This window comes from Pteropus medius, unplaced genomic scaffold (genome assembly GCF_902729225.1).
Source record: "Pteropus medius unplaced genomic scaffold, Ma_sr-lr_union100, whole genome shotgun sequence".
Taxonomy (NCBI): domain Eukaryota; kingdom Metazoa; phylum Chordata; class Mammalia; order Chiroptera; family Pteropodidae; genus Pteropus; species Pteropus medius.
Genome location: NW_024354875.1, coordinates 17949814 through 17964417, shown reverse-complemented (window position 1 = coordinate 17964417; position 14604 = coordinate 17949814). Strand labels below are relative to the sequence as shown.

The window sequence follows — 14604 nt, the reverse complement described above, 5'->3', positions numbered from 1 at the left end:
TTAGAGTGACTGACATTTGAAATGTTTAAATAAACTAGTATACTATGAAATACAATGCAGTAATGAAAAAGAATGAGGTACATCTATGTATAGTAATACAGAATCAACTCTAAGACATTTCAGTGGAGCAGCAGAAAATGTATGATTCCAATTGTTTTTTCTACAACAGTGACTAAACTACATATTTTAAATCATCATGTCTATATGTAAATGAACACAAAAACATCTGAAAATATACACAAGTAGACTACTGGCAACCTTTAACTGTTGGATTTTTTTCCTAGTGAAACTATATTACTTATATAATTAATTTATGAAAATTACAAATGAAAATTAAATTAACATTTCACTAATTTTAAAAGCTGTAAAACCTATAACCAGCTGACTACTAACGAAAGTTTAGATGTACTCATGCATGAAACTGATCAGTAATTTTTGAATGTTTATGCAAGCAAATTTTTCTAACTTTATCAGATTCTAAAGTAGTCTAACTTAGGAGGATGATAGAAATATAAATAATTTAGTGTTCTCTCTAAACTAAATCACATTCTATCAATAGCCCAAGTCTTCAAATCCTTTGAGCACTGTGTTTCTCTACATGTCAACACAGAAAGCTGGACAGCCTTGGATCTTCAAACTTATTATCTCTAAGTGCAGAATCAGAGGAAAGGGGTCTTTCCTCCCCTGCCAGCCACCTGACCACACAGTGGGTGCATACTAGATACATTAGTAAAGGTCTCCACCCAACTGTCTGCAACCTGCAAGACAACATGTAGCAATTCTATACCCCTTTCTGCTGAAAAAAAAAAAATAAGTGGAAGAGGACATTCTGACAGATGAAGTTACTGAAACTTGAATAATAAATAACATCTGTAGTTTTCAACCATGTTAAATCATCAAATTCACATGGGAAACTTTTAAAAAACTTTTATTATGGCCAATTTCAAAAATACATGAAAGTAGAGGAAGAGTACAACAAAACCCCATGTACCCCATCACTCATGTTTGAATAATTAACTCACGGCAAATCTTATTAAACCTATATTCTCCTCTGAAGTTTATAATCTTCATTTTACTAGGGAAAACTGTCATCACTGTCATCTGGATCCAACTTAAGTCTGTGATGAATAATTTACAGAAGAATAAAAAGATGGTGAAAAAAACTTTGTTAGAAAGTTTAACAAGTAACAGCAAATGCAAATTTTTATTCTGAATTTCCCTTGTTTTAAAGCTATACTACTAGTAAGACTAAAGTAAAAAATATGACAAAATTTAGAAAAGGATATGTTCTTTGAGTGCAAATAATTGCTTGCTTCATGCTTACACATCAATCTGAAACATAATCATCTTATAAATACTGATAATTGGTTACAGCTTATCATTAGTTTTGCCTTTCCTTTTTGTACTTGCATTACCAAAACATAATACTTGAAGGAAGTTTTTAAATCTTTCATAACTTATTTTGATAAAGAGAGGGCAATCACCCGCTTTCCTCCATAATTTGCAAATCACTTTCATTTTTAGATTTATAAAAAATCTGAATGATCAAATGATTTTTTTTTCATTTCTTTTCGATCATCTGCCTTTAGCATCTATCCACTAACAAACAATAGCAAATTAATTAGGCCACACGGGCATCATAAAAGATGAAAATACTGTCATATATCCTTTGAGCATAAGGGGAAAGTTCGTGTTTCTGTCGTTAAGACCTTTGTGCTGAATGACTGACTGGAGGAAAATACTATATTTTTCCGAAAAGAGCCAGGTAGTAAATAATTTCAGCTTTGCTTGACATAAGGTCTCTGTCACAATTATTTTATTCCTTTTAGCATAATTGATGAGCAATATTAAAATGATTCCTAATACAATAAAATAGCAAAATGTTATGAAATGTTTAATTTGATAACAATAGTCTTAGACTAAGTATTTTCTGCTAAAGGCAATTCTATTTTCCTTATGTACTTATTTCGGGTTTGCCTTAAATAAAAGATCATTTTATTACATCTTATATTAAGACTAGGAAAAAAATGCAAAAATTGAAAATAGGACTAAAGCATAAAATGTGACAAAATTTAGAAAATGTGAAAGATGCAAAAGCCAATGTGTATAAATGAAGCAATACACTGTTGTATGTAATTAGTGTAATCAATTTGGCTAGAGAATAACCTTTATGAGGAATGACTGGAATGTGATTTTAACTAAATAAATTTGTTTTATTTTATGAATCTCTCTGAAAAACAGGCTTACGGTAGAGTTCTCAAACTAGCTGACAGTATCAATAATACCTCTCTGGTTAGACTGCCTCACTAGTAAATATAAGCATTACAATAGCCTAATTCTATTAGACATTAGGATCAATTAACCCCCCAAATGCACGGATACCATGTTCATTAAGAATCTTTGGGGGGAAAAAAACTATAAATAGGGCTTCCTCAAATATTTCCGTCAGAGAAACAAAAATGACAAGACAATGGCAGTCTTAGCACCTTTGGAAATTAGGTTTCTTAACCGGCCTTTCGGTTTATATATTGTTTCTTATTAGTATGTTGGCAATTAGTCAACTCTGAAGGATTTTTACTCTTAACCCATTTTTAAAAAATGAGATTCTGGCCCTACAAAGGTACTTCTCCAACTGTGGTGCATCAGCATTACCTAAAAAAAAGGAAGATTACTGGGCCCCACCCTGGGCTGAAAGGAAATCTAGAGGTGCTTTTCCTAAGAAAGTCTAAGTGATTCTTACACATACCAAGGAAAATCATTACTATAATCTGCTCTTACTGAGCTGTACCAATTTTAGACTAGAATTAAATTGTGATAAAAAAAAAAATTTGCAGTATGTAAAATTTTTATCTGTCTAGAGAGAACTCTTTCGTGGTAGAGTAGTTACTGTGCTCACATTATTTGTTTCTAAAGACTAACTACTTTCAAAGAATTGTGGCAGTTTGCAATAAAATTTAAACATGAGTCATTAAAATACAGAGATAACATGTATGGTGAATAGTTAATTGTGACAAAAAAAACAATGGATAATACACAAAACAATCAAATAATACATTTAGCTATGAGGTTTCCAGTAAATAAGGTAAAATTAATACAATAAAATACAACAAAGTCAGTATCATCTGCTAAAAGGCCACATTCTGCTTTTTCTGCACAATGAACAAATTCAAGTTTTTATTAAAGATTCTGGTTTCTTTATGTGAAAACTTTTATATTTACTATAAAAAGGTAAGGATATAATTTCACAGGCATTTCCTATGGTGTAAGCTAATGCACAATCTTTCTGATATCTAAGTTAATCAACCCAGGGCTGATTTGCATGCAAGTCAAAGATTTAGAAACAACTGGTCTATTCTTTACAACTATCAGCTGTCTCAAGTGCATTTTTAACCAGAGGCAAGTTGTCAATTCAAAACATTATTCTGTGAAGACATTAATTTGTATTTTTCTCCCAACAGGTGAGCATTCCAGCTTAGAACAATATAAGTGCAAGTGTTACCTCAGTCACCTCAACCTTGTAAAAGCTTAATCATTTTGGCACTGCATCTGTGAAACAGATTTTTAAGATTCCTATTATCTTGCTAGAGAAAAACATTCCCTATCACACCTGTTATAATGTGTATTTGCTATAAATTAAACTAACTTTAAAATTAACCCCCAGGACATTAATGCAACTGATTGAATTAGGCCATTAGGTAATGTTGAAGATATTCTCCATTTGGCCACTGGAGCATTGGTTCAAAAAAAAAAAAAGGATCTTTTTTGAGGCATTTGTTTAGTGATGCTTTTGATTTTTGCCCTAAAGATATAGCAGTTTCTCTTGACTCCTCAGAATGTTCCTGAATCTTGAAAGTGAATTCATGTCATTAGCAAAGACTTAAATAATGATCTTCCTGTTTGCTGTCAAGTAAGTACAACTAAAAGCAACACGACTAACTGGAAGTGGAAAACCAAGCAGGGCCATGACAAGTGCTATTCATTCTTTTCATAAATGTGAATTCGTGCCAACTTTTAAATAGCAAGTTAGAATTCATGCCTAGTTCATATGATTGTTTCTACTGCATCAAAGTTGACCTATCAATAAATGCTATAAAAGCCTCCAAATCTTGGCTGTTTTTAGAGATGAAACAGTATAATATACACTGATAAAATGAGTAACTAAAAAAATTCATATTTCCTTATGCAAGAAATTGAGAAGAGCACAGACAAGTTTTCAGGGAACTTTCTAATTTGTTTGTAACTTGAAGATAAAAGTTTCCCCTTCTGCAAAATCTGGTAGACTATACTTTGTATCATCATTAGGCCTTGAAGAGGTAGATTAAATAGTTCGCTAAGACTGGGGGAAGGGGTAACATGCAAGATAGGATCGCAACCATTTTTTTTCCAATTCAGAGTGAGTACTCAAATAACTTACAGCAAATAGGATAAATATACCAAAGATCCGAACTCTTTAAAATCATTTTGGCAGAGAGAAATAAATGCAGTTTAAATAACCCCTGGTTTTTCACTAGAAACCTGTAAATATAGCATTCAACATTCTACAGAAACTCAGGTCTGACTCTTTCTTAGTCATCATTAACCTGTGCAAGTATGTCCAATGCTTTTTGCATTTTTTAAAAACCAAGTGGATTATAAGGAGATGTGAACTTAGTTTTGAGGTCTGCTTAAGACATTATCTTTGCTAAGTTTGTAAGGAAGTCTTTTTGTTTTTAATTTCCGGGAAGAGGTACAGGGAGACTTTTCCAGAAGGTAACTAGAAAATGTTAAGTATTCTCTGGGTCTCTGTCACATAGAGTTGTGTTCAAAACACATTCACTCCTACTTATTGTGTGGTATACATACATACATATACACACATACCCTACACGTGTAAAAAAAAATCTAATAACTTACTACACATATTTAACTGAAAAGAATAAGACTGAATCAATTGTATAAGGAACTATGTCAAGTAATTTATCCAAAATTTTGTATAGTTTAAACCTGATCTGGAAAACAAGTAAGCTCAAAATCAAATCAAGTGACAATTAAATCCATACCTAATAGTCCAGTGTCTATATCATCTTCATTCTTCAAATTCTCAGCATGTAACTCTGTAAATACAAAAAAGGGCTTGGGTAAAAAAGATGATTTTGTAATTTGAATGGTAGCTCAAAGGCTGGCAAGACATTGTAGAGTTGTGGAGAGTAATCTAGAGCAGCAGTTCCCAACCTTTTTTGGCACCAGGGACTGGTGCTCCTATGAGAATGAAATGCCTGATGATCTGAGGGTTGTTGTGAAGACTTTTTATGTAATGCAAATTACAGGACATATGAGTTTTGAATTCAGTTCCTTTCTCCATTCTACTAAATAGCACAGCTCAACGTCTTCTGCAATGGGCTTTCGGGTTTTGTGACTTTATGATAAAAAGACAATCAGAGCAAAAGAGAAACTACCTACAAGACAGAACTCTTAGAGATGCACGGAAAAGAAGAGGAGAGGGGAGTGATAGAGGAATGAAGAATTGGCACCCGTGTATTTAACATTGAGAGTTTACCGTTGTATGAATAAGTTAAACTTGCCAGTCTGCTTTCTGCATGAAAATTAAGCATGGTGAGCTGTAATAGGCCACCCGAAGCCATTAGTGGCTTGGAAGCAATGACAAAATAATAAAAACTGTTAATTAAACAGCTTTAATCCTATTTAGTAAAGTAAAACTAATACTTGAATGACAATGTTATGGGTTTTTTTCATACAACAAAGGTAGTTTTGTTCTAATTTTTCTTTTCAGTAAGTTGGCCAAAGTCACACACGAGTGAGAACTGAGATTTAAACTCAGGTCTGATTCCATTGTAACAGAAAATACCCAACCATACAACACATCCAAACAAGCTTTGGAAAACCTTTCAAGGAACATCTCTTTCTATTCCAATCTGGCCAATATGTCAACTTCAGACACAGGGGAAAAAAACCTATTAACCAGAGAAAGAATTGACCAGATCCTGCAATAGAACTTACCGCTACACTCGGTTGCAAAACTAATACAAAGCACAAATAAAAGCCTAAGTTTGGGCTGTGGGATGGAAATCCTGACCTTTGGGAATTATGTGTACAGAAGAACTGGTGGATAACACACCTTTAACCATTTGTGGATTAGTTTTTGAACACGTATAGCCTATTCTAATTATACACACTTTGCACTGTCTTCTAATGGCTTTTGTGCGTTTGAATTTTGCCAACATTTCACTTCAAGTGTTCTTTGACATTAAGATAACTGTAACTCCAGATCCTTTCTTAAAATGGGTCACCAGGGCCCTCCAGCTTTGAGAAAAGTGAGGACAAAGGAAAGAAAGGAAAGAAAGGTACAGTTGAGGACTCTGGGTGAAAGCGGCTACCAGCTTGCCGACCTTTGATGGGAAGAAGTGTGATGAAGGCTAGAGCCACATCCAGGCTCAACTTCATTCTGGACAGACTTTCAAGACCTGACCTGCAATACCTTTTACGATCAGATAGGCGATGGCGAGGAGGAAGGCGAGGAGGATGGCGAACAACAGCGAACAGAGAATTGAGAGGATTTGGACCGGCCACCGCCGAGCCTGGGATCGGTTGCGCGCATCCGCGGAGAATATGCCATTGCGCTTATCCGGCAGGACTGGGGACCCGTCCCCCTCCGGCGGGAGTAGCAGATCCTTTTTAGGCTCCGACGACGCCCCGGCCGAGAACTCTGCTCCCAGGTTGCGGGCTACCTGGTCGCATTCCTCCTCCTCGTCGACTTCCCCTTCACCCCAACTGTCCCCTTGAGTGAAGACGGAAAACCGTGGTCGAGAGAAAGGAACAGGGGTGCCGAGCCGGCGGCGCAGAAGAGCGGAGCGACTCCCACTCTCCACGAACGACATGGCGGGAAAGACAGTGAGACGCGCGGAGGTCGAGCGACTCCAACCCGCCCCGCCCCGCCCCCGCAGCAGCCAATCAGCGGCCAGGCCACCCTACGGCCTCCACCACACGGCCCCCACGCGCAGGGGTGCGCCAGGGCGCGCGGTGGGGCAAAGAAGGTGCTGTGAGGCCCAAGGAGAGGCTGAGCGCCCCTGGACTAGAGCACGACCTCTGGCGAGTAGGAAAGAAGGGGAGCAGGGAAGCTCGCGGAGAGAGGCAAGCCAAGGCTGAAGGCAGCCGAGTCTTTTCTCCCTACCGTGCTTCGTCTCGGCCAAAGACCTCCGCCACCGCCGCGTCACCTCCAGGCAAGAGCGCGCCCCGGCAACCCCAAAGCTGCATCTTCCTGACACCCGGTCCTAGCGCCCGCCCTTGCACCTGATTCACATTCCCAAACCTATTTGCTTTCTCCCTTGTCCTCCAGGCTCGCATTCTTCCCCGGCTTCCCTCACTAACGGCAGCTCACTGGCCGGTGCTCTCGCCTCGCCTTAAGTGCCCATTCCTCATTGCCTTTCGCCTTGTTCTCCCCGCCCCTACCACAACTTCCCTCCGCGCAGTTCGACACGCCTCCTTCCCCTACCCCTCCGCCCCGGCGCGCGCTCTCCAGCTGGTGCGTACGAAGCTCGAGCCCTCGCCTCAGGACCCCTCCTCTCGCCTTCTCCGACCCCTCCCCTTCGTCTCGAGCAACGCGCGCGCGCCTTTGGCCCCGGCCACCGCTAACGCTAGAAGCTGCTTACCCCACCCCACCCACCGTAACCCACCCCTCTACCCCGTGGCGGCCTCAGGTTTGTGGAGCGTACGAAACTTGGGCAGGGGAGGTGAGAGTGGCAGGCCCCCACTGCCCCACCCCCTACGGGGTGAGGCTGTCTAAGCTCGGGAAGCTGGGACACGGTTGTCTTCCCTTCCTGGGGGGAAGTTGGTGGAGTTTTTCCGGCAGAGGACTCGGCGCAGAAACTTCCTCCGTCCCCCTCCCCCCCCCATGCAGGCGACGCCGAGTGAGGCTGAGGCTGGGGGCGAATCGCCGCAGAGCTGCGTGTCGGCATCGCACTCTGATTGGACAGCGGGGAAGCCTGTTAGCTTATTGGCCCCGCTGATCCCGCCCCATAGCGCGGGGCAGCCTTTAACCTTTAGCCCAAGCGGGCGCCAGCCACTCAGATCGCTTCTTGTTGGTATATGCAGCGGCAGTGGCCGCCGGCGGAGCAGTCTGAGCCAGACGATGAGGCCGGGGACGGGAGCCGAACGTGGAGGCCTCATGGTGAGTGAAATGGAGAGCCATCCTCCTGCGCGGGGTGCTGGGGACGGGGAGCGGAGATTGTCCGGCTCAAGCCTCTGCTCCAGCTCTTGGGTCTCTGCTGACGGCTTCCTGAGGAGACGGCCCTCGGTAAGGGATCAGTGTGGCAGGGGGAAGGCGGCACAATGAAAAACGGAGTCAGAGACAGGAAGCTTTCTCCAAAAGGAGAAGATAAGAGTTGGACGAAGGAAGAGCTCGAGTTGGTGGGATATGTTACGGGGAGAGAAATGGAGGGCGGAGATGCACAAAGGAAGGATGTGGGACCCTGGAAGTTTCCAGTGGGCTTGGCTTAGAGGTGCTGGGCCTGGAGCGGGGTGAGCGTCTCCGAGATGTAGGCCCGATTTAGGAGGGAGAGGGAGGCGGAGACGAGATTCTGTAGGCTTTCGAAGAGGCTCCAAGATCTGTTTTCACCAGTAGTAGTAGTGTCTGTAGGGTGGACAGCTGGGAGAATTGCCAAGCGATAATTACCTGGTTTTGAGATCTGGAGCAGTGGACAGACAGATGAAGGAAGTAGTTGTCTTATAAAAGCATGTTAAAGTGGATGAATTAGTTGTTTGTATTTAGTGTTTGAATGACAGACCTCAGTTGGAATAAAAAGATTTTTTTTGGTAGAAGTAATTTTACTCGTATAAATATTATGTTTTTACTATATTTCTTAAGAGTGAGGTGTCTCTGGGTACCCATACTGTTTGTATTTTATAAGACCAGCTCTCATCTAAGTTAATTTGGTAAATTCAGCGTTTTAAGGCTTAAAATTAGTTTAGAAACATTTAAGAATAGCTTTGTAAAAACAATAGTTGTCTATCTAATATCTGTGATATAGACGATTGCGGTTTTCACATATATTTCTGAGTTTAGCAAGTAAGTAACTGATTAAGTCAGCATGCTTAAAACTAGCTGTTTAGTGATGATTTTAATTTTTTACATTTTGTTCAAGAATTTGGTTAGTTTAAAGCTCATTATAAATATTGGTGTAGCGTATTTTAAGACAAGAAAGTATAAACCCAATAATTAAGTCACACATTAGCCTAATAGTATATCACTGTACATAACTGGTTTGTTGAAATCAAATTTTTGAGAAGCATTTATTGTTACTTACTAATTTTTTAATTGTCTTTATCTTTCAGATGGGGCACCCTGGCATGCATTATGCCCCAATGGGAATGCACCCTATGGGTCAGAGAGCAAATATGCCTCCTGTACCTCATGGAATGATGCCGCAAATGATGCCCCCAATGGGAGGACCGCCAATGGGACAAGTAAGAATTGTTTTGTTTTGTTTTGTTTTTTAATTTTTGCTATGGTATTATTGTACCAAGATTTCAAAATCTGGGTCTGTACTTATAGTTATGTAAGGATTAGTTTATACCAAAATAATGTTTTCAAATAAGTGAAATTTGGAATCATGGTACTAACCATTTTGAGTATAATGAAAAGTCTTCTGTATAAAAGATCGACTTTCTACTGCAACAAAACTTTTTTTTTTTAACTTTAAAGTAACATTGTAAACGTAGATTTTTTTTTTAGTTTATTAACTTTTTCTCCCCAAGTATGTCAATTGAAGTTAATGTCCTAAGGGTAAATATTATCTGATAGATCAACATAATTTATGTCGGCGGACTATGTAAATGCATTGAAACTGAAAATTACAGTTGTTTAGGTTTTTGGCTTAGAATGACTTTTATTTCTGTAGTAGTTTCCTCGTGTGTGTGGGTGTGTGTGTGGTCGGGATGGAAGTGGGGAGATTCTACTCTAATTTGATTCTTTATAGGACAGTGCCATATAGGTAGTTTATTTTCCACTTACACTATTTTATTTAGTTTTTTTTTTTTAATGCTTATTGCTTCCGCACTCCTGCTTTTTGAGCTGTCCCTTCTATCTGCAGCATAAATTGTAAATGGACATTTTGTGGGAGTGATTTGGATTAAAAGATTTTAATGCTGACTCTGAATTCAATAGAGCTGAGTTCCTAGAGAAGCATTCAATAAAGGTAACAGTTTCAGTTACCGTGAATAATGTTATGCCCTGTTAGGCTCTATAATATTTCTTAGTAGAGCTGCTCTAACTAGATAATGATCTTTGAAAAATATCCTTTGAATATGCTTGTTCTTATTTCAAATTAGTTTGGTGGCTGGGTCCTTTCCATTTGTGTATCTCAATCACTAAAAATTTAGGCTAACAAAATATTTTGGAAAGCCAGTCTATCAAGTATGGTCTTTCTACTAGATAATACTGTTTATTTTGATAATCGTTTAAGCCTTGATGGTTTAAGTTACTGGTGAAATTGTAGTGGAGAAAGGAGCTTGCTCTGTGTTTCTCTTTTTACTTAAGAGTAGAAGGGCTTAATGTCAAGTGCTTTTATTTTTTAATTTGGAATATAGCCCTTAACTTTGTATAAAAACCTTTATTCAAAGGCATCAGGCCCAAACGATTTTGCTTATAGGAGTTTTTTAAATAACCATTTATTCTGTTAATCTAGAATGATGCAAGTTTTAAAACTCCTTAGGTGATGGAGAAACAACTCTGATTCCTCTTCTATTTCCTTCCATCTCTAAGCAGCAAGGAGCTCTACTTGTTTTCTTAGTAGAGCTGCTCTAACTAGATAATGAGCTTTAAAAAATATTTATTCTTTAAATGCTCTGGTTCTTATTTAAAATTAGTTTCTTTCCACAGAAAGATAAAATAAAACAATTTGCTACTGCCAGATGCTTCTCTCTTTTCTGGGGCCTTCTGTTTCCATTGGGCCAATCAAGGTAAGTTTGCAAGGGATTGACCTGCGTACCCTTGCTTTAATGGTGCTATTGCACTACAAAACCTGATACCAGCTAGTCATTTTTAGTAAAAATGCAGATTTTATTTTTTTAAATACTTTTGTGTGTCTTGTTGACATAAGCTGGTCACAGTTTGCTCTATGGCCCTTTCTTTTTAGCTATATCAGTGACCATCTTCTTATAAGGTTACTTGCTATTTGGTACACATCCATTCAACATTCCGGATTTTACCTTCTGTTTTTTTCCGACATTTTTCATAGACCAGTATTTGCCATGTGACTTTAAGTGTATGTAACTACTTAATAGAAGTCTGTCTCTTCCCATGGCTCCTGTTAGGATAATAAATGTTTTAGAAGTCCAACTCTGAGGGTCCCAAGAGAATCCCCATTGTTTTTCCTTAACATTAAATTATTTTTTTCCTACTTAATGTTTAACAAATATCGGGTCCAAATCTTGGTGAAACTAATTCTTATCTTAGCTTTGATGATAGACTGGGAAGGCATGGACAATTTACTCAAGCAATCCAGAAATCTAATTTAAAGCCCTGTAAACAGCTGCCTTAAAAATAAAAGTTGATAATTAGCAAATTGATTCTTTTTTCTCTGCATTCTCAGAAGTATTAATGAGCAATAAGTGATGAGAAGATAATGGGAAGAAGTAGGGTGCCTATATAATTGACTGCAGTAACACAAAGCTGGTAGATTTGGTTCTGCCATTTAATATTTTAAAAAATTAATTCATAAAGTCTATAGATATTGGAACTGAAGGTTATGGAACCTTCATGTATATTGCCTAGTTCATCTTAAGATCTTCTGGGACCAGCTGAAAACTAAAATTGTTGGCAGTCTTTTAAATGATTGTGGTCTTTGGAATGTTACTGAACATGACATGAAATTTTAAAATTTGTTTGTAAAATGATATGCAGACTGGACAAAAGTACAATCTATATGAGCTAGAGTTCATAAGTTTTCAGATGCAGCAAGTTAGATTAAAGAAGTATTATGTTCATTTTATTTATTTTTTAATTCAGGAGATAACCTAGAATACTCTTTTTAGATTTTAGGCTGAATCTGTTAGTAAAAAATATTTGAAGATGATCAAATGGAACATAATATGTCTTTCAAGTTTACTTAATTATCTTATAGGTTAACTCTGCCTCTTTCTTACTGTACATTAACTTTCTATGGGAAAGTCATGCTTCTGCTTTTACAGAATTATGGGATCTTAACAGTTGGAAGGGTCCTTACAGGTTGTATAAATTTTAAATAATTTGTGAGTTAAGTAATGGTTTATCACTGGTTAAAAAAATATTAATAATTTTTCTGTTTGGTGGTAATATTCAAAACTTTTCGGAAGAGATTTGCATTGACATAATTTATGTGTGAGGTCCTCTTCTTCCTCCATATGTATGGTAAATATTTTGCCTTTGAATTTTTTTACGTCTCATACTTTTGTTGTCCTTTCTACACAAAGGACATAGAAGTTCCTGCTATCTTTATCATGGATGATTTTGCCTTCACTTAAGCCCAAGAGAGCCCTCTTAGCTGGCCTTTTTTTCCTTTTCTTTTTTTAAATTCTTTATATTTTCCTTTTAAAATAAGAATACCGTAAAAGATTTAATGTCCCTTTCAGCTCTAGCAGCCTATGGTTCAATTCAGATCACTTGATAAGTAATATGTAAGATTTTATGGGTTGGCAGGGAAATAAAAGAACAGAATTTTTTAAAATAATACCTCCCTAATTCTAATTATTCAGTACTTATTTTTTGCTTTTGTTCAATAAATATAAATGAATAATTGCTTTATACAGATGAGTTTGATTTTCTTATTCTTTTGAGGTAAGGCAGCCTTTTGTAGATCTTATTTTATTTCTATTCCTGCTGCCATCTGAGCCCAAGTCATTACATCCCATGCCTTGGATCTCTTAACTTTTGAGTTGGTTTTCTTACTTCAAGTTTGCCCCACAAAAAGTCTCTTAGATTTCAGCATGTCATCTTGCCCAAGAACTTCAATGTTTTTCTGTGCTTATGGCATAATATTCAAATTCTACAGCTTAACTTTGATGGATAATATAATTCAAAGCACAGTTCTGAGCTGCATGTCTTCATATTCTCTTAATTTGAACCCAGGCTGGTCTTTACATGGTATTTCGAGTGATTGTATTAGTTTATGACCGAGCTCATGTTGTTGTTCTTACCCCTCTGCCCCCACCTCCATGAACTTAACCTCAGTTCTACCATTTCAAGTCCTCCCTTCTCTAGGAGATCCTCAGCAAGAACTTTGCCCAGCATATATCTCCCCTTCAAATTATTAAAATAAAATTCTATGTAATCTGCGTATAACTCTTTACCGTTTCACTCATTTTGGCACTTAGTTATTGACTTGTTTTGCTTATGGTTTATTTGCTTTGTCTTCCCAACAAATAATAGGTTGTAAGCTCTTAGAGAGCAGGGGCTGTGTTCTGTACTTGTAAAGAATTTTATGGGTGCTGAGCACAGTTCTTGGCACACTATGGGTGCTCAGTAAAATACTTGTTGAATGAATGAAACAAACACACAGATACTCTTTCTTATAATATAAGCCAGTCCGTGGATGTTACATGTGACTGTTTAAGTGATTACTTATATAACTTTACATTGTTATACTTACTCTTGTTTTCCTCCTTATTGTTGCTTTTTCATTTGACAAAAATGGAAGATGAATCAGTTGAAAATAATTTTTGGTGAATAAAGCAAACGTTCATTTTCACTAGTTTTAAATTACAAGCAGATGTATTTTTTATCTGCATGTCTTCATTGATGATCATCTCTTTAAAGATTTTTCCATAACCTAGGGAAAAATGTTGCTTTGGAATATAGGCCTTCCAGAGAAATCCAAAATATTTTTATCTTAGATTATCTGACTGCTTTGACAAATTGGTTTGTTACTGTTGCTTTTGAATTAGCCTTAATTTTGAGTATTTACAGACTCCATGTCATTGAATTGGATATTAGCCAGTGACAAATTTTTTTTTAGGTTATATGCGCATAATTGTTTCTAGGTAACCTTCTGTTTGCATTTACATTACCCACGCAAGTACTTTTTTAGAGAAAAAAGATTGACCCAGTCCTTATGTGTTTGTAAGTTTTGGGCTGTGTATGTAGTTAATTTCGATAGTTTCTACTAATGATACTAGAAGATAAATTTATTTTCATTTTCTTTACCAGTTAATTTCAATATAAACTTATCTACAGCCATGGCACCCTGAACACTCCCAATCCTGTCTGATCTTAGAAGCTAAGCAGGGATGGGCCTGGTTAGTTCTTGAATGGGAGATCACCTAGAAATACCTGGTGCTGTAGGCATTAAAAAAACAATAATAAAATAGGAGAGTAATTTAAATTAAATATATATATATGTAAATACACATATATATATAAACTCACCTATTCTAAAACTTCAGTGTTTCTAAGTATGGGGAGTATTTGAAGAATCTAAGACCATGTAAGCTTAGAAGAATGAACTGTACCCCTTCCCCCACCTCTTTGACAGTCATAGCACACAATGTTTTCTAAAGATTCTGAGAAGTCTTTCAGAAACCTTTTAAAACTCTTTTTACTTAGTATTTCTAGGTTTTATTTGACCATTTCCACCC

General features: G+C 37.6%; 2 protein-coding genes and 1 pseudogene across 5 annotated transcripts in view; 2 read left to right on the top strand and 1 right to left on the bottom strand.

Moving 5' to 3' along the window:
• Positions 1 to 6913, bottom strand: part of ARL6IP6 (ARF like GTPase 6 interacting protein 6) — a 106502-nt gene extending 99589 nt beyond the window's left edge. Inside the window, exons 1-2 of one of the 2 annotated variants that reach the window (XM_039855899.1) lie at positions 6476 to 6913; positions 5040 to 5093 (exon numbers count right to left, since the gene is read on the bottom strand). In XM_039855899.1, the coding sequence (XP_039711833.1) occupies positions 5040 to 5093; positions 6476 to 6875 (454 nt within the window). In that variant the 5' untranslated portion in view covers positions 6876 to 6913. The remainder of the gene's footprint in view (positions 1 to 5039; positions 5094 to 6475) is intronic. The other variant, XM_039855898.1, reaches the window with a different exon arrangement.
• Positions 6914 to 6978: 65 nt separating this feature from the next.
• Positions 6979 to 14604, top strand: part of LOC120597163 (pre-mRNA-processing factor 40 homolog A-like) — a 15147-nt gene continuing 7521 nt past the window's right edge. Inside the window, exons 1-3 of one of the 3 annotated variants that reach the window (XM_039855901.1) lie at positions 6979 to 7217; positions 8089 to 8290; positions 9328 to 9459. In XM_039855901.1, coding sequence (XP_039711835.1) covers positions 8126 to 8290; positions 9328 to 9459 — 297 coding nt within the window. In that variant the 5' untranslated portion in view covers positions 6979 to 7217; positions 8089 to 8125. Of the gene's footprint in view, positions 7218 to 7527; positions 7695 to 7888; positions 8291 to 9327; positions 9460 to 14604 lie in introns of those variants that run through there. The other 2 variants (XM_039855903.1, XM_039855900.1) reach the window with 2 other exon arrangements.
• Positions 14196 to 14314, top strand: LOC120597412 (uncharacterized; annotated as a pseudogene).